Raw genomic sequence first — 17,952 nt, forward strand, 5'->3', positions numbered from 1 at the left:
GGGCGGCTGGGGAGTGGGGGCATTAGGGGGGCTGCAGGTTGGTCCCGAGGGGAGGTGTTTAGGGGCTGCCAGTCGGAGTGGGGTGTGCTCAGGAGCACGGGCACTCGGGGGCTGCAGGTCAAGGTGCGCAAGGTGCTCGGGTGGACAGCGACTTGGGGGAGCTGTGGTTCCTGCGGATCGGGAGTGGGGATGACTTGAGGGCACAGGGCACTCGGGGTGGGGTTCGGGTGGGCACAATCTGGGGGTGCTCGGCGGGCACAGGGCACTCGGGGGGCTGCACGCCGAGAGTGCGGGTTGCCTCGGGGGGCACAGAGAGCACTCGAGGGAGGCTCAGTCGGAGTGGGGGTTGCTCAGCGGGGCACAAGGGCACTTCGAGAGGGGTGGGGGGCGGCGAGTGGGGATGCTGGGGGCACAGGGCACTCGGGGGGCTGCAGTCAGACTCGGAGGTGCGGCAAGATGGACAGCAGCACTCGAGGGCCTGCGGGTCGGGAAAGCGGGGGTGTCTACAGAGAGGGCACACCGCACTCGGGGAGGCTGCGGAGTCAGGATTGGGGGGCTCGGAGTGCACAGGGCACTCAAGGGGCTGTAATGAGGATCGGTGTGAGTGGGGTGCATCGGGGAACAGGGCACTTGGGGGGCTGCAGTCGGAATCGGAGCTCAGGGGCACGGCATCAGGGGGCTGCGGGTCAGGAGTGGGGTTCTCGGAGGCAAGGGCTTTGGAGGCTGCGGGTCGGAGTGGGGCGTGTTTGGGCGCCACAGGGCATCGGGGCTTGCGCGGTGTGGAGTGGGGGTGCTCGGGGCACAGAGCCTCCGGGGCTGCGGGTCGGGAGTGGGTGTGTCGGGGGCGGGCATTGTGGGGCTTGGGTTGGGGTTGGGGGTGCTCGGGCGCCAAGGGCACTCGGGGGCTGCAGGTTGGAATTCAGGGGTGCCGGGGGCACGGGCACTTGGGAGGCTGGGCGGGTCGGGCAGTGGGGTGTCGGGCTACACAGGCACTCGGGGGCGACAGGCTTGGGAGTGGGGGGTGCGTCGGGCGGACGGGGCACCGGGGGACTGCGGGTGGGAATCGGTAGTGCTCGGGGGGCACGGGGCATCGAGGGGGCTGCGGGTCGGGAGTGGGGTTGCTCGGCCGCCACAGGGAACTCGGGGGGACTGCCGGAGTAGGAGTGGGGGGTGCTCGGGGGCACGGGGCACTCGGGGGCTGCGGTTGGAGTGGGCGTTGCTCGGAGGGCACACGGGCATCGGGGGTGCGGTTCGGTAGTGGGGGGTGCTCGGGGGCATGGGGACTCGGGGGGGCTGCGGTCGGAGAGTTGGGGGCGTGACTCTGGCACGGAGGCACTCGGGGGCTGCGATCGGGAGTGGGGAGGTGCTTGGGGCACGGGCACTCGGGGGGGGCTGCTGTCGGGAGTGGGGTACGGGGTCACTGGGATTCGGGGCTGCGGTCGAAGTGGGGTGCTTCAGGGGCACAGGACAGCTCGGGGCTGCAGTCAGGCAGTGGGGGTGCTCCAGGGGCACGTGGCACTCGGGGGCTGCGGGATCAGGGCAGTGGGGTGCTTTCGGGGGGCACGGGGCATCGGGGGGGTAGCGGTCTGGGAGTGGGGGTGACAGGGGCATTGGAGGGCTGCGGTCGGAGTGGGGGGTGACAGGGGACCAGGAGCAACTCGGGGGCTGTGGGTCGGAGTGGGGGTGTGCACCGGGGGCAGGTGGGCACTCGGGGCTAGCGGTCGGAGTGGGGTGACAGGGGCACGGGCATCGGGGGCTGCGGGTCGGGGATTGGGGTGCTCCAGCGGGGCGGACGGGGCACTCGAGGGCTGCGGTCGGGATTGGGGTTGTCGGGGCACGGGGCATCGGGGGGCCCTGCGGTCCGGGATCGTTTGCCGGGGGACGGAGCACTCGGTGGCTGCAGGTCGGGGAGTGGGGGGTGCCAGCGGCGCACGGGGCACTCGGTGTGGCTGCCGGTCGGGAGTGGGGGGGCACAGGGGGACGGGGCACTGGGGGCTTGCAGCCTGTCGGGAGTAGGGGTTGCACGGGGCATGGGCCCTCGGGGGGCTTGCGGTCGGGAATGGGGTGCTAGGGGGCACGGGCACTCGGGGGCTGCAGGTCGGAAATCGGAGTGCTCGGGGGCACGGGTCACTCGGGGGGGCTGTGGTGGGAAGTGGGGGTGCACAGGGGCACGGCACTCGGGGGCTGCTGGTCTGGGAGTGGGGGTTGACACAGGGGGCACGGCGACACTCGGGGGCTAGCGGTCGGAGTGGGGGTGCACAGGGGGCACGGCACTCGGAGGGGGCTGCGGTCGGGATTTTGGGGTGTGACAGGGGCAGGGGCACTCGGGGGGGCTCGGTCGAGGAATCGGGGTGCTCGGGGGCCCTGCTGGTCTGACCCTGATCCCCCCAGGGTTTTACTGGCGGCTGGGAGCATGGGGATGGCGAAGCGGCGGCCAGGCCCGGGTCCCGCAGCCCCCGCTGGGTGCTGACGGTGGGGGGGAGGCGCGCAGGCCAGGTGGGGGGGCTGCGCCCCTGGAGCTGCTATCGCTCTCGTGGTCGTGCTTTAACGAGGGCGCCAGCGATGGGCCCCGCAGCGCGGGACAATCGAATTCTGCACCCCCGAGGGAGGTGAGCCCCCCGGCCCCCACCCCTTTACAGCTCCAGCCCCATGGACGCGCTTCACGAGGGGGTCGGGGCCTGCCCCCCACTTCCGGCCTTCCCCCGACATCAGCCAGGAACACGGGCTGAGCCAAGAGCTCGTCCGTACAGAGACGGGGACCCTCAGCGGCGTCCATTCCTGGGGCTGCCCCCCCTCCCCAGCCAGCTCACACTGACCCCCCCCGGCCCTCTCCAGGCTGGTCGGTGTCACGGGCAGGCGGGTCACGGCCCAGCGTCCCCGTCTCCCGGCCAGCCCCACACTGACCTCCGCCGTCCCCCTCTTCCAGCCCCCGGCCCCTCCTCCAGCCTGGTCCAGTTTCAGGAGAGGGGTCACTGCCAGCTCCCCCCCATCTCCCAGCCAGCCCCACCTGACCCCCCGGCTCTTCCTCCAGCTGGTCGGTGTCCGGGAGGGGGTCACCTGCCCAGGCCCCTCCCGGCTCAGGTTACATCGCGTGTGTTGTGCTTCAAATGACAGTCGCCCCCCAGATGCCCCAGCCAATGCAGCCTGTGGCAGTAAACACTCCCAGCTCCACCCTTTCTCTTGCCCCCGTGCCAGCCCCCCAGCTCAATGCTCCTGGAAGCGGGGCTGTCGGACACATTGCTTCTGGCTTGAGGACAGCCCCCCCAGTTCCCCAATGGGGGCGCGACGAAGTACTGCTGCAGTACCAGCAGGTGAGGTTCGGCGGGGCGTGGGCTGGAGGCTGGGACAGGAGGTGGGGGGCAAGGGTGGAACAGGGGAGCGATGGGTAGTTGAGTGAGGGACCTGGGCCGTGCGATTCTGGTGGAAGGGGTGCAGTGAGTTTGTGTGCCTGTGTGTGTGTTTGGGAGGGGATGTGTGTGGGAGTTATGGAGGTGGTGTGGGGCAGTGTGGTAGGGGGAGGCGGTCTTGGGCAGGAGGCGGAAGGGGGAGAGTTGGCGGGCAAGGGGCGGGGGAGGAGGTGAGGGGCAGAGTGGGGGTTCAGGAGCAGGAGGGGCTGGTCGGGGCAGGGCGTGAGGGCTAGGAGAGAGTAGGGGGCAAGGGCAATAGGGGGGCTGAGTGGTGGGAGGCTGGGGTGGGCAGGAGGGGAGCGAGTGGGCGCAGGGGCAGGAGGGAGATAGTACCTGCGGCCCTAACCCCCACTTGCCCCCCCAGTGAATGGGTCGGACAGCTGGGCCCCCTGCACGAAATCCTCCTTATAAAACTAAAAAAACCACACACACTCCCCTATCCCCCCCCCCCCCGCCCCACGCCCCCCCTGTCGCACTGCTCAATTCTCGACACTGCCCGGTCAGCCCTCCCCTGCCCGTCCTTCACCCCCCGACCGCATCCCCCTTTCCCCTTGTCTCCCAGCTGAAATGGGACGCTGGCCCGGCTGGACCACGTGGGCGCAGCAGGGTTACCAGGTCCAGCTGCGGGCGCTGAACGGGCCGGCCAGTGCGAGCCGCTGCTGAGAGGGCAGTCACCGTGGCTGAGCCAGGGTAGTGGGTGCGGGGGGGGCACTGCTTCTCCACAATTCACTGGGGTTGGGGGCCAGACCCCTTCCGGCTCCCCAGCCTTGAAATCCCCAACGTGCCTGCCCCATGGTGGGCCGGGAGTTCCCCAGTCTCTGGATCGTACCTTCAGCGGTTACTTCCCCCTTGTCTGCTCGGCCCCCCCAGTGCTCCCACTTTGGAGCATCGGGCATACTCCTGGTGGGGCCGATTTCACGTTCTTCACTGGGTCCCGAGCACCCCCAGGCCGCGTGTTATTCGAAGGGCCAGTTCATGAGCAACCAGTAAGAGCTGGAGCTGGCGGGGCTGTCCCGTTTTCAGTCTGGGGGGGCTGGCTGGCTGGCATGGTGAGGATGAGAAGGCCACTGGCCCAGGGGGGCCTGCTGGGGGACAGGAAGGGACTGGCCCAGGGAGGGAAGGGCCTGGCTGGCTGGCTTGGGGGAGGGAGGGGTCCACTGGCCCGGGGGGGAGGGCCTGGCTGGTGGGGGGGCCACTGGCCCTGGGGGGGGAAGGGCTGGTGGGCTGGCTGGGGGACGGGAAGGGGCCACTGGCCCTTGGGGGGGAAGGGGCTGGCTGGCTGGCATGGGGGGATGGCGAAGGGCGCCACGCCCTTCGGGCGGGGGGAAGGCTGGCTGGCTCTGGGGGGCAGGAATGGGATCCGGGGCCCGTCCCCTTGTGGGGAGGGCAACCATTCGTAACCCCCGCCTGTGCCCCCAGTGGCGAGCCCTTGGACGCACATCTGGGCCAGGCCAACTCCACCCACGCTCTACCGCTCTCCACCTGCCGCCAGGCACCTCCTTACGCGATCGTTCGTGGGGCGGCGACCCTCGGGGGCAACGTCTCCTTCTGAGAAGCGAAGGTGGCGACCACGGCAGTGTGGTGCGGACCCCGAGGGGGCAGAGCCAGGCCCCATCCCATCCCGACCCGCGACTCCCATCTGGGGACCAGGTCCTCCAATACTGTGGTCACCTGCCCATCGCAAACGGCCAGGTTGCTCCCGATCCCCCTGTGATATGCGGTTCGGCGGGCCAACTTGAGGTGCCAATTCAGGAACCAATTGTCCGAGTTCGGGCGGGCCCCCCTCTTCCTGGTCCCAGGGACCAAGCAGCCAGTAACACAGCAGGTTAATTGGGCAGTTAGGAACGCAGGACTACAGCAAGGCGGGTGGGGACAGCAGACCCCGCAGTGCAGAGTCCTTCGGGGGGGGGGGGGGAGTACCCAGCTTGGCGGTTCCCTGCCAGCTGCACCCCAGCCCCAACTGACCAAAAATCCTCCAGCCACTCTCGTCCCCTCCCCCTCGGCCCCTCCCCTAATTCGTCTCAGTTCTCGGGGCAGGTGTGAATTACTCCAACCCACCCCCCTCAGGTTAACAGTTCAGGAAGAGTGTCCATCCATATCCCCTGCACCCTTCCCGGTCAAACGCGCCCGTCCCTGCTTGACTCCATCACACCAGTGGCTTACACAGGGCAGTTACTGCCCCGGCTGCTTCTCTCCACTCTCCGGCACAAAGCAGCCAGATCCGAGGACCTGGGGTCTAACACCCACCAGGTAACACGAGTCTCACACCGATTCCCAGACACATCCAGTTTCCAGTATCCCCACCTGCGCCACTCGGCAAGGCAATGGTGGGTATGAAACCCAACACCCCAGTAACGACCAGGTTCTGCTCGATCCCAGAGAAATCAGGCCCCAGAGCCAGGTTTCATACCACGATCAGATCTTCCAATCCCGCTCGGTGCCAACCTCTGAAATCTACAGTCGGAAGCGTTTAGTCATAAGGAAAAGATCGACGGGAGCTAGAATTAGTGACATGCGGATCAGTATGACACACAGTGAGGCAGCGTCCCTTGGGTTCAGGCTGGTAGCATGAAGATGTGTGAGAGTCTTATTCTATTTTTTATCATCGGTTACTATTACTATCAGTCGTTTTTTTTTGTCTTCTTTTACTCCTGTTTCTTTTCAGCCCTATTTTCATCATTGGGCTTTTATTTTTTTTTTTTATTGTGTATTTATTGATTTATGAATTGGTTGTTCCTTTTTTTGTATTTTTTCATTTGTCTATTTTGTTGCTTTGATATAATGCGGTTTGTCGTTGTCTATCATGCTCTTTCATTCTATTTGTCTATTTTGTTTTCGTTTGATTATTTGTTTTTGATCTTTAAGGTTAGTGCTGTTGTTCTCCTTTATTTTGTTCTTTATCTCCTTCTTCTTTTCCAAATTCCCGTCCCTGACTCCCCCGCTGGACAGTCGTTTTCAGTCCTTTGTTCAGAGCTTCATTTCGTGCAAAGTCCCAGAAGCTCTGGGCAGGATGAGGACGAGGTGGAGAACGAGGCTCGGCCTTTTAGGCTTTTCCAGGTGATAAACCTCTCGTCCTTCCTGTGAGGAATACCGCAGGTGGAGCCTGGGGTCACATGGCCAGGTCTGCACTTGGCCGAGTCACAAGGCGAGATACTGCCTCCTCGCCATGGGTCAGTTGTACTGATGGGCCGTTAACGGGCCCCCAAGCCCGGCCGGGCGAGCTGCCCACTCGTCTGGGTGTCACCCCGGGCACAGCCCGGTGTGAGGGGACAGACAGTACGGCAATACTTGTAACTTCAACTCATGATACAGACCCAGACGCCACAATTCTAACAGCAATCCCCACAACCTGCTCTTTTAGACCCTTATCTTGCCCCTTTACGTAGGTTTGGTGCCACTACCAGGAGCTGGTCAACCATGTTCTATATGTCCCGGTTTATAATAACGTCCCACCTGCAGTGGGGCTATTCCTCAGGCTCACCCCCCTACCACCCACCCAATTTCCCACCCATGCCCACAGCAGGGGGATGGGGCCAGGGCAGCGGTGGCAGCCCATTTGACCCGACAGCCTGAACGGCCGACCCAACCCCTTTGGGGAAATGCAGCAGCGGGGGAAACTGGGCACGCCCAGGATTTCTTCCGTTTACTGGGCTGGAAGGTTCCCTGGGACCCCCCTCGTCGCTCTGCCCCCCGTGCTGCGCCGACCAGCGCAGCTTCGCAACGAGGGCTGTTCATGCTTCACTCTGCGCCATGGTGCTTCGCTGCGCTGCTGGCTGCTCTCCTTTGCTTCGTCAACGGCATAAGGGCGGGGACAGTACTCGAGGTGAGGCCCTGCCCGGAGCGCCAGCCCACCCCGCTCCCTGGCCCGCCCCAGAGACCATCGGCCGCTCCAACTCCTGGCCTGCCCAGAGCCCCCACCCCACCCCTGGTCTGGACCGCCACCCCCAGCCCCGGACCATCGGCCCCGCCTCACTCCTGGCCGCCCCTGGAACTCGCCTGCCCCTGTCCGACCCCTCGCGCGAGCCCGGCCTGCCCCCCAGGCAGGCCACCCTCTCCAACTCCGTGGCCCTGCTGGACGTCTGGCCCCACCCAGGCCATCAGCCCGCCTCAACTCCCTGCCTGCCCTGCCCCTGGCCCGGAGCTTGAGCCCTGCCCCTGGAGCCCCCGGCCCACCCCTGGAGCCACGGCCCTCCCTGGCCCCCACGCCCCCACCACGGGAGCTCTGAGCCCTGCCCCCGGAGCTCTGAGCCATCCCCGGATCCCTGGCCCCGCCTCCACCCGGAGCTCTGGGCCCTGCCCCCGGAGCCCAGCCCCACCCCTGGATCCCTGATGGCCCATCCCCGGATCCCTGGCCCCCCCTGGAAGCCATCGGCCCCGCTCCAACTCCCTTCCCCGCCCCTTGGGCCTGCCCCGGGGAGCACCGAGCACCCCGGTCACTGGCCCGCCCCCAGAGCCTGGGCCACGCCCCCTGGAAACTCTTGAGCCCTGCCCCTTAGCCTGCCCAGGAGCCCCCAGCCCCATCCCCAACCCTCTGGCCCTGCTTCCCGGAGCCCTCAGCAACCCCCCAAACACTGCACTCCACCCTTGCTCCCCAGCCCTGCCCCAAAATCAGCCCCTGGGACTCGCAACCCTGCCCCCAGAGCTCTGAGCACCAGTCCCACCCCTAGCCTTGGCTCCCTGGTCCCACCCCTAGAGCGATGAGCCCTGCCCCCAACTCCCCGGCCACTCCCCCGGAGCTCTGAGACCCAGCCCCACCTCCGGAGGGCCCAGCCCCACACCTTGGTCCCTGGCCCCCCAGTTCCCCACTCCACGAGGAGCCCCACCCCCCTCTGCCCCACCTCCCAGGGAGTGACCCCAGTCATCCTCTGCACTCCAGGGTCCCCAAGCAGCCCTGCCCCCCAAAACCCAGTTGTCCCCCTTGGCTCCTGCCCCCCCCAACTAACTCTCCCACCCCCAGTGAAGGACAAGGAGGACACACAGGTCGACTCTGAAGTCCGACCCATGAAGGATGAGACATTCGGGGAGTACAGGTGAGTGGGGGGCAGGGCAGGAGGAGGGGAAGGGGAAGGGGCTGGGTAGGGGGGCTGTAGGGGTGGGAGGGGCAGGGCAGAGGGGTTTCCACCTCACCCCATACCCCAGAAGCCCCCTCATTGGGGGGAACATGGCGGGGAGCGGAATTACCCTCTCTATTGGGGGGTTGGGGTTGGATCTAGTGGCCTCTGCTTAACCTGCCCCCCCGCTGCCACCCCCGCTGCCTGGTCGGGGGGGTCTCTCTCTCTCTCTCTCTCTCCCCCCCTGCAACAAAAACTGCTGCCGGCCTTGCTACCACAGATCCCTGGAGAGGTAAGAGGAGATGGGGGGGGTGCTGGTAGCCCGGACTCCTGGGTTCAATCGTCCATTGCCATGTGTGCCCTGTCCACTTGCTCTTCGGCTGGGGGGGCTGCTCATGCTTCCTGCCAAGGTCCAGGGGGTGGCAGCGGGGGGCCTCCCATATGTTTGTGGAGATGATGGCAGCTCCTGGGGGCACAGGTGTGTCAGAGCAGGTGTGCGGGGTCCTCTGGTGACTGTATGTGGGGTTGGGACAAGGGTGTGCAAGGCGATCGTAGCCGGGGCGATGGTGCATGGAGGCGGCTGTGCGCGGGGCAGTGGTAGCCGGGTTTGGTTGTTCACTGGTGATGGTGCACAGAGGTGGTTGTGCATGGTGCGGTGGTAGCCAGGGTTGGTTGCACACCAGTTGTGACGATGCGGTTCTGGCGGGACCCAACTGAGGTGCCAGTTCAGGACCGATGGCTCAAACAGGGCAGGCACGGCCCCAGGCTGGGGTTTTTCCACCTCTAAGGCACCAAACCAGCCAGACAAAATGACTTCGGTTTCACCCCACTGGCCAACCACAAGTCACACCAGCAATTCCCTTAGACACCCCAGTCTCCCAGTATCCCCACCAGTGCCACCGTCCTGGGGATGAACGGTTCTGAAAACCAACACCCCAGTAAAAGAAAAAGGTTCCCTCGATCCCAAAGGACCAAGCCCCAGAGCCAGGTCAATAGACACGTCAGCTCTTACCCACAAATCACGCTGGTGCCAACCCTCTAGAATCTAAAATCTAAAGGTTTATTCATCAAAGGAAAAAGCTAGAGCTGAGAGCTAGAACTGGTTAACTGGAATCAATTCCACACCGTGATGGCAGAGTTCTTAGTTCAGGCTTGTAGCAGTGATGGAGTGAACTGCAGGTTCAGATCACGTCTCTGGAACATCCCCCGCTGGGATGGGTCCTCAGTCCCTGTGCAGAGCTTCAGCTTGTAGCAAAGTCCCTCCAGAGGTAGGAAGCAGGACTGGAGACAAGATGGAGATGAGGCCTCCGCCTTATACAGGCTCTTCCAGGTGTAAGGACACGTCTTTGTTCTTACTGTGGAAAGTTACAGCAACGTGGAGTCTGCAGTCACTTGGGCCAGGCCCTGCACACCCTGCTGAGTCACAAGGCGGATCTGCCTCCTCTCCATGGGTCAGTTGTGTAGCTGATGGTCCTTAATGGGCCATCAAGCAGGCTAAGCTGAGCTGACACCAACTTGTCTGGGACCTTTCCCAGTAACACAGCACAAGTTTGAAATACAGACAGTACACAGCCAATATTCATAACTTCAACTACAAAATGGTACAGACACACAGACAGCACAATCCTAACCAGCAACCCACAACCTGCTCTTAGACCCCTTATCTGACCCCCTTTACGTAGGATTTGGTGCCACTACAGGAGCTTGGTTGCAAACCATGTTCTATATGGTCCAGTTTTAAATAACGTCACCAGTGATGGTGCTCAGAGGCCGTTGTGCATGGGGCTCAGTGTAGTTGGGGGTGCACAGAGGTAGTTGTGCAAGGGGTGCAGGTAGCCAGGGGTGGTGGTGCATGGGGGCAGTTGTGCGCAGGGCAGTGGTAGCCGGGTTGGTTGTGTACTGGTGATGGTGCACGGGGGCGATGGTGCACAGAGGTAGTTGTGCAAGGGGTGCAGGTAGCCAGGGGTGGTGGTGCATGGGGGCAGTTGTGCGCAGGGCAGTGGTAGCCGGGTTGGTTGTGTACTGGTGATGGTGCACGGGGGCGATGGTGCACAGAGGTAGTTGTGCAAGGGGTGCAGGTAGCCAGGGGTGGTGGTGCATGGGGGCAGTTGTGCGCAGGGCAGTGGTAGCCGGGTTGGTTGTGCACTGGTGATGGTGCATGGGGGTGATGTGCGCAGGGTGGTGGTAGCCAGGTTGGTTGTGCACTCTTGAGGGTGTTGTGCTTAGAAGAAGCACATGGGATCTTTTCAGGGGAAAGGCAACACGCTGTGTTTATTGAAAATGCAACAGCCTGTGCATCCACAGACATTCACACGCACACAGACACGTGTGCACCCACCCACCCGCACATGCACACGCGCACACACATCCTGCAGATGGTCTGAGTTCCCACGCAGGGAGGAGCTGGGCTCTGGCCGAGCGTTGATGCTCTGAGGCTTTGCTGGCCTGAATCCAGAGTTTTGCAATGTCCTTCTGTGACCGTTGGTCCTTCCGGAGGGTTAATCTCGGGGGTTTGCGCTGTTCTCTCCTCTCTCTCGCCTCCCGGGCACGGGGGGGGGGGGTTGCCTCACCTCTGGGGTCTCAGTGCTGCTAGTGCTTTAGCCTCAGACACCGGGGAGGGTTTCCTGCTGGTTCCCCGTCTTCCTGACCGTCCGGACACTGGGGATGGTTCACACTGCACACGTCCTTTACTCCCCCAAGCAGAGACCCCCCCCAGGATTGCCGTAGAAAGGGGGAGCTGGTTATGCGAAGAACCTTACCCAACTTCCTTTCCAAAGCAGCTAAGAAACAAGACCTTAGAGCAGATACTGTCATGAAAACTCCTCCTAAAACCGAAGGGGACCGGAATCCGCCACAAGGACTGTTCTGGGCTGTTCCTGTGCCTCAGGCACGGGCTGCCTGGCCCGGGCGTTTGACCAGTGGCCCCCTGGGCTGTTCAGAACGGTGCCTGGCAGGATGCGGCCAAACCCTCCCTCAGTACGTTGAATACGTGCTGCAGTAGTAGATCCTTCCTTCGCAACGACCCCAAATCCTCCTGCGACATGGTGCTCGGAGGGGTCGTGTGCGGGGCCGGTGGTCACTGGGGATGGTGCATGGGATGGTGGTAGTTAGGGGAGATGATGCACATTCAGACGACAGGGACACAGTCCCAGACAGGCCTTGCTGGCACGGACAACAGAATTCCCCCAAGTTAGGTCCATCTTGGGGTCCTGGGAGCATCACAGCCCCTTTGCGGGGTCAGAGCCCCATCTGGGCTTCCCTCCATTCCCCAGCCAGTTCCTGAAGCTCCTCTCACTCCAGCATCTCCTCCCCCAGCCTTTGTTCAGCTTCCCGGGCAGAGGGGTCCCCTGGCCTCCCCCCTTCCTGGGTTCTCCCGTTACCTGCTCAGTGACCAGCCTCCCATCTCCCAATGCAGCTTGTTCTCCCAGGCCAACCCCTCCCTCAGCTTTCACAGCCCCCAGTAAGAACAGGCCCAGTTCGTCACAGATGCTGCTCAGGGTGATAGTGCACGGGGCAGTGGTACCCAGGGATGGTTGTGCACTGGTGATAGTGCATGGGGGTGATTGGTGCACAAGGGTGATGGTGCATGAGATGGTGGTAGTTGGGGGTGATGGTGCATGGTGGCGGTTGTGCATGGGGCAGTGGTCAGTGGGGATGGTTGTGCACTGCTGATGGTGCATGGGGGCAATTGGTGCAAGGGTGATGGTGTGTGAGATGGTGCATGGTGGCGATTGTGCATGGGGCAGTGGTCAGTGGGGATGGTTGTGCACTGCTGATGGTGCATGGGGGCGATTGGTGCAAGGGTGATGGTGTGTGAGATGGTGCATGGTGGCAGTTGTGCATGGGGCAGTGGTCAGTGGGGATGGTTGTGCACTGCTGATGGTGCATGGGGTGGTTGTGGTTGGGGGAGATGGTTGTGCACTGGTGTCATGGTGCACAGGATGGTGGTAGTTGGGAGTGATGGTGCACAGGGCAGTGGTAGCCGGGGGTGATGGTGTGTGGGGTGGTGGTAGCCAGAGATGGTTGTGCACTGGTGATGGTGCACAGGGGCGGTGGTGCACGGGACAGTAGTGTGTCTGTGGCCCAGGTGACCGTGCGACTCCCCCCGCCGTCTCACTGGCTCCTTCTGTCTCATCGTGCCCCCCACCCCGGCAACTCATCAATTCTTAGAAATAGGTAATGCCCCCCTGGGCTCCCAGCACACACCCCTGGGCTCCCAGTTTGTTCTGGGGGATCCCCCCGATTCCCTCTGGGGAGGGAAAAATGCCCCCCACTCCCCCCCACAGTGCACACTTGCACCAGGGCAGGCATTGGGTCTGCTGCCGGGGGCAGGTTGCGGGGCAGGGGGCAGGTGGGTGGGTCCTTCTCTTGCACTCACACTGGGAGGCTCTTTCACAACTCCTAACCCCCGTATGCCCACACTCAGCATCCCCCTGGCGCATGTTAACAATCCTTGCTTGTACATAGCCCCAGCTGCCCCTTGCACAATCCCTGTGCCAGAGCCCTCGCACCGTTCTGCTGCAACCCAAGCCTGTGTGCACACTTCTCTGTGCACCAACACATTGACATGAGGTGTCATAGGTCCCTCCATGCCACCTGCACACCTCTGTGTCAGGTTGTTGCCTGCTCTCCCAGCACGTGTGTGCACCTGCACACCCACGTCCTCCTGGCCTGGTGCACACTCACCCCCACTGCTGGCCAAGCTCCTTGCACACCCACTTCTGCACATTCACCCTTTACACTCCTCTTTCACCCACTTTGTACACCCAGTTTCCTGCACCTTAGACCCACTCACCTTGCACACTCGCCCAGTCACTTCCCCAGCACCAGGTGCGCATGCGTTGCACAATCATGTGGCTCACACGCCTGCACCATGACACTTTTCCTCGTGCAGCCCCCCTCACCCCGCTCTCTGCCCTGGCAGTGACAACGAGGAGAAGCCGTTCGGCAGCAGCCAGCCCTCACTCAATGGGGCACTCCCGGCGCTGGGCAGCGAGGACAGCCTGGCTGACTACGGCGGCAGTGTGGACGTGCAGTTCAACGAGGACGGGTCCTTCATCGGCCAGTACAGCGGCCACATGGGCAAGGAACCGGCTGGCAACAACAGCTCGGGGGCCACCAGCCCCACCACCGCCGCGGCTGCCCTGGAGTAGGGGGGCCGCATCCTCCCCCTGCTGGCTGAGGCCCCTGGGGAATAGGGGAGCCCCTGCCCCATGGAAATGGGGGGCTGGGGCTGCCCCCCAGCTGGGAAATAGGGGGCCCCCCTCCTGCCCCACGGGACATGAAGGTTCATGCACCCCCACTTCCTCCCCATCCCTGAATCCCTTAGCTTCCTCCCTCCTGCCCCCAGAACATGAGGGGGGGTAATTTAAGGGAATCCCACCTTACTCCCCCCCAGAATGTCACCCCCCTCCAGGGAAGCTGGGATTTTCTCTCCACCCCCATCCCTGAAGCATCATTTAACTTCTGCATGTGATGGGCCAAAAAGCTTGGGGGAACTGAGGGGTTAAGGGGGGCTGGGGACGTCTGTATCCAGGGTTAATATTTGCCAAAAAATAGACACACCCCCCCAAGTCTCTCCATGTTTTAATCATTCTGGGCTCAGCCTGTACCCCACCCTTGGGCGTGAAACTGAGCAGCCGGGGGGAGTGGGGGCTGGGAGCCCGGACTCCTGGGTTCCATCCCAGGCCCTTTCCTGGCGTTTACACCAGGGGGCTTCCTTTCGGCTGGGGGCGATGAACATTTCCCCCTAATTCTGACCCTCCCCCTGCCCTGGGGGCAGGGCTGTTCAAACCTCACCTGCGTCCTGGGATTCCCCTGCCCCTCCCTTGCCAACCCTGGGAGCCCCCACCTTCCAGAAGCACCCCCCCCCCAAATCCCCCCCTCGCCCCCCATCCCCTGGACTCTCTGCGGGGGGGGGGGCGGTGTCATCATTTCACCCCCCTCAAAAGAGAACTCCCCCCCACTTTTCTCACACAGCTGCCTTTGCAACACATTTCTCAAGCCAAGTGGCCTCTTGTTCGCTCTGTGCCCCCCCCCGGATCTCCTCTCCCCCCGTCGGGGTCTCAGTTTCGCTCAGGGGCCCCCTCAGATCTCCCCTCCCCCTGTCGGGGTCTCAGCTTTGCTCTGTGCCCCCCTCCTGGATCTCGCCTCCCCCCGTGGAGTCCCATCTTCGCTCTGGGGCCCCCTCAGATCTCCCCTCCCCCTGTCGGGGTCTCAGCTTTGCTCTGTGCCCCCCTCCTGGATCTTGCCTCCCCCCGTGGGGGTCTCAGCTTCTCTCTGGGGCCCCCTCAGATCTCCCCTCCCCCTGTCGGGGTCTCAGCTTCGCTCTATGCCCCCCCCCGGGATCTCCCCTCCTGCTGTCGGGGTATCAGCTTCGCTCTGGGGCTTGCCGGATCTTCCCTTCCCCCGTCGGCTTCTCAGCTTCGCTCTGTGCCCCCCCCGGATCTCCCCTCCCCCCATTGGGGTCTCAGCTTTGCTCTGGGGCCCCCTGCACCCCACAACCTTTTTTGCATAAAACAATTAAAAACCCATTGAAAAATGCCCCTGCCCAGCTGGGCGGAGGCCTGGCCAGGGGCCGCCCCATGTAGATAGGTGCCTCCTGCTCGCTGGGTCGCTGTGTTGGTCTGTTCTGGGCCTGCTGTGCGCTGTGGGGTAGTCGTGGCTTCGGGTTCCCTAGGAGACAAGAAAAGGAAAAAAAAACTTTTTTAAAAACGTCCCCTCCCGAAATCCCCCCTGGTGCTGGCTGAGGCCGTGCTGCCCCCGTGTCGTCCCCACACCCCGTGTCCGCCTCGTTGGTGTCACTAACGTCACGCTCGATGGCTTTTTTATATCACCCTGTACAGACCGAGCCGCCTTCGAAACACGGCGAAATAAAACCGGAAACCTGGCAGCTTGCGTGTGGTGCTGGGGGGTCTGGGGTGCACGGCCCCCGCGCCGAAAAGAAATGCGAGAGGTGGGAGCTTTTCCCCCACAAATAGAGGGGAGGAATTTTAGGTTGTTACAGTAATACCCCCCCTTAAGGTGGGAGGGTATCGATCTTAACATAGCAGCCCCCACCGCCCCCCCCAAAAATTGGGGGACAGAACACTATGTATTACGGTAGCTCTCACCCCTCCCCCTGCCCCACCCCAAAATGGAGGGGGACTGTTATGTCTGTGACCCTTCAGTCTCTCAATTAACCAGAGAGGCTGATTTTAGCGGTATTACGGTGGCAACCCCAAAGTGGGAGGTGCTATTATCTGTATTGCGGCATTACCCCCTCGCCTCCCGTTGATGGGGCCTTTTACGTATATTACGGTGAAAGGCTACACAAAGAGACAGAAGGGGCCGCTATACTGGGCATTACGGTAGCAGCTCCAGTGACGGTGACGGGATGTTTTGGGCATTACGGTAGCAGCCGACTGCGGCGGTGATATTACGGGGTTACGGTAGCACGCCCGGCAGGGGTTGTTAATATGGGCATTACGGTAACCCCTGCGGTGGGGAAATACAAGTATTACGGTAGCACCCCCCCAGTCTGGAGACAGGATATTCTGTGTATTACGGTAGCGTCACAGACAGTCGCACTCCCTGCGCCAAAGGAAATGGGGACGGGGGGCGGACGCCTGGGTTCTCTCCTGAGCTGGGGGGCTGGGTGCCCGGACGCCTGGGTTCTCTCCTGAGCAAGGGGGCTCAGTACCCGGACGCCTGGGTTCTCTCCTGAGCTGGGGGGCTGGGTGCCCGGACGCCTGGGTTCTCTCCTGAGCTGGGGGGGGTCGGTACCCGGACGCCTGGGTTCTCTCCTGAGCAAGGGGGCTCAGTACCCGGACGCCTGGGTTCTCTCCTGAGCTGGGGGGCTGGGTGCCCGGAGAATCTCTGTATTAACTAATCTCTATAATCTTTATAAAACATTGCACTGTGTATTTTGTATATAATAATCTTCTATATTAAGATATCTATTATGACATTGCATCTCTGCAATGATTATTTGTACTTTCATATGACTTGGCATTGTTGCCTCTCTCATACAAACTTCGTATTAGAAAATTCGGTAGAAAACTTGTATCAGATGTTCTAAGGCCCTATAGGATAGTATAAGTTAAGTGAAGAAACATGTGCCTTTTTGGCTAGAAGTAGAATAAAGAATCCCACCCACTACCGAATCAATTGCCCATATGACTGAATGAGTGAGGCTGGAAGACACCAGCTCCAGACACTACACAGTTGAAGAGGGAATAGCCAGAGCAAAGGACCAATACAACTTGTTCAAGTGGGCCCAGTGGAGGGAGCAGACATATGCGGACCTCAGGGATTAGAAGCAGAGCACTCTTCTTAGAAACGCCCTCTTGAGCAGCATGGGACAACACCAGAGCAAGAGCAGCACACGACAGCGGGACACAGACACCAGATTTTGAATCTGTCGGATTTGCATAAGAGGGAAGCTGATATATAGACGAGGTGTCTTGCAGAAGGACCCCGGTCTCCGTCTTGTCACCATCGGAGCATGCGATTCCGATCGCAGAAGCCGCCCAACCCTCCCCATCTAATCACCTGGCCAGTTGCAGTTAAGGGGAGCAACTAGTTGGTACTAAACAGCAAGGGAGTGTGTGTGTGTCTGTTGTGGTGTGTAATGCATGCGTGATATGTCTATGCATATGATAGAGTAGAATAATTAATACCTGTATTGCTAATCAATTGGCGTTGCCTTAACCCCCTGAAAGATCCTGTATAAACTTTGGAATCTCTGTATTAACTAATCTCTATAAATCTTTATAACACATTGCACTGTGTTATTTTGTATAAGTAATCTTCTATATAAGACTTCTTTATGACATTGCATCTCATGAATGTTATTTGTACTTTCATATGACTTGGCATTGTTGCCTCTCTCATACAACTTCGTATTAGAAAATTCGTAGAAACTTGTATCAGATGTTCTAAGGCCCCTTAGGATAGTATAAGTTAAGTGAAAGAAACATGTGCCTTTTGCTAGAAGTAGAATTAAAGAATCCCCACCACTACCGAATCAATTGCCCCATTGACTGAATGAGTGAGGCTGGAAACACCAGCTCCAGCAGCTACAACAGTTGAAGAGGGAATGGCCAGAGCAAAGGACCAATACAACTGTTCAAGTGGGCCCATGGAGGGGAGCAGACAATTGCGAGACCTTCAAGGGATTAGAAGCAAGCACTCTTTTAGAAACGCCTCTCTTGAGCACATTGGGACAACACCAGAGAAGAGCAGCACACAGACAGCGGACACAGACACCAGATTTGAATCTGTCGGATTTGCATAAGAGGAAGCGATAATCACGAGGTGTCTTTGCAGAAGGACCCCGGGTCTCGTCATTGTCACCATCGGAGCACGATTCCGATCGCAGAGCCCGCCAACCCTCCCCATCTATTCACCTTGGACAGTGCAGTTTAAGGGGAGCAACTAGTTGGTATAAACAGCAGAGAGGAGGTGGTGTGTCTGTTGTGTGTGTGAATGCATGACGTGATATGTCTATGCAT

General features: G+C 61.4%; 1 protein-coding gene across 1 annotated transcript in view; it reads left to right on the forward strand.

Annotated features, from left to right (window-relative positions):
- The window catches only part of L1CAM (L1 cell adhesion molecule), a 15,339-nt gene extending 1,683 nt beyond the window's left edge, over positions 1 to 13,656 (forward strand). Inside the window, exons 4-5 of the mRNA XM_075071308.1 lie at positions 8,365 to 8,437; positions 13,383 to 13,656. Of these exons, the coding sequence (XP_074927409.1) occupies positions 8,365 to 8,437; positions 13,383 to 13,611 (302 nt within the window). The 3' untranslated portion in view covers positions 13,612 to 13,656. The remainder of the gene's footprint in view (positions 1 to 8,364; positions 8,438 to 13,382) is intronic.
- Positions 13,657 to 17,952: the final 4,296 nt, after the last annotated feature.

This window comes from Chelonoidis abingdonii, chromosome 11 (assembly GCF_003597395.2).
Source record: "Chelonoidis abingdonii isolate Lonesome George chromosome 11, CheloAbing_2.0, whole genome shotgun sequence".
In the NCBI taxonomy this organism is placed as follows: Eukaryota; Metazoa; Chordata; order Testudines; family Testudinidae; genus Chelonoidis; species Chelonoidis abingdonii.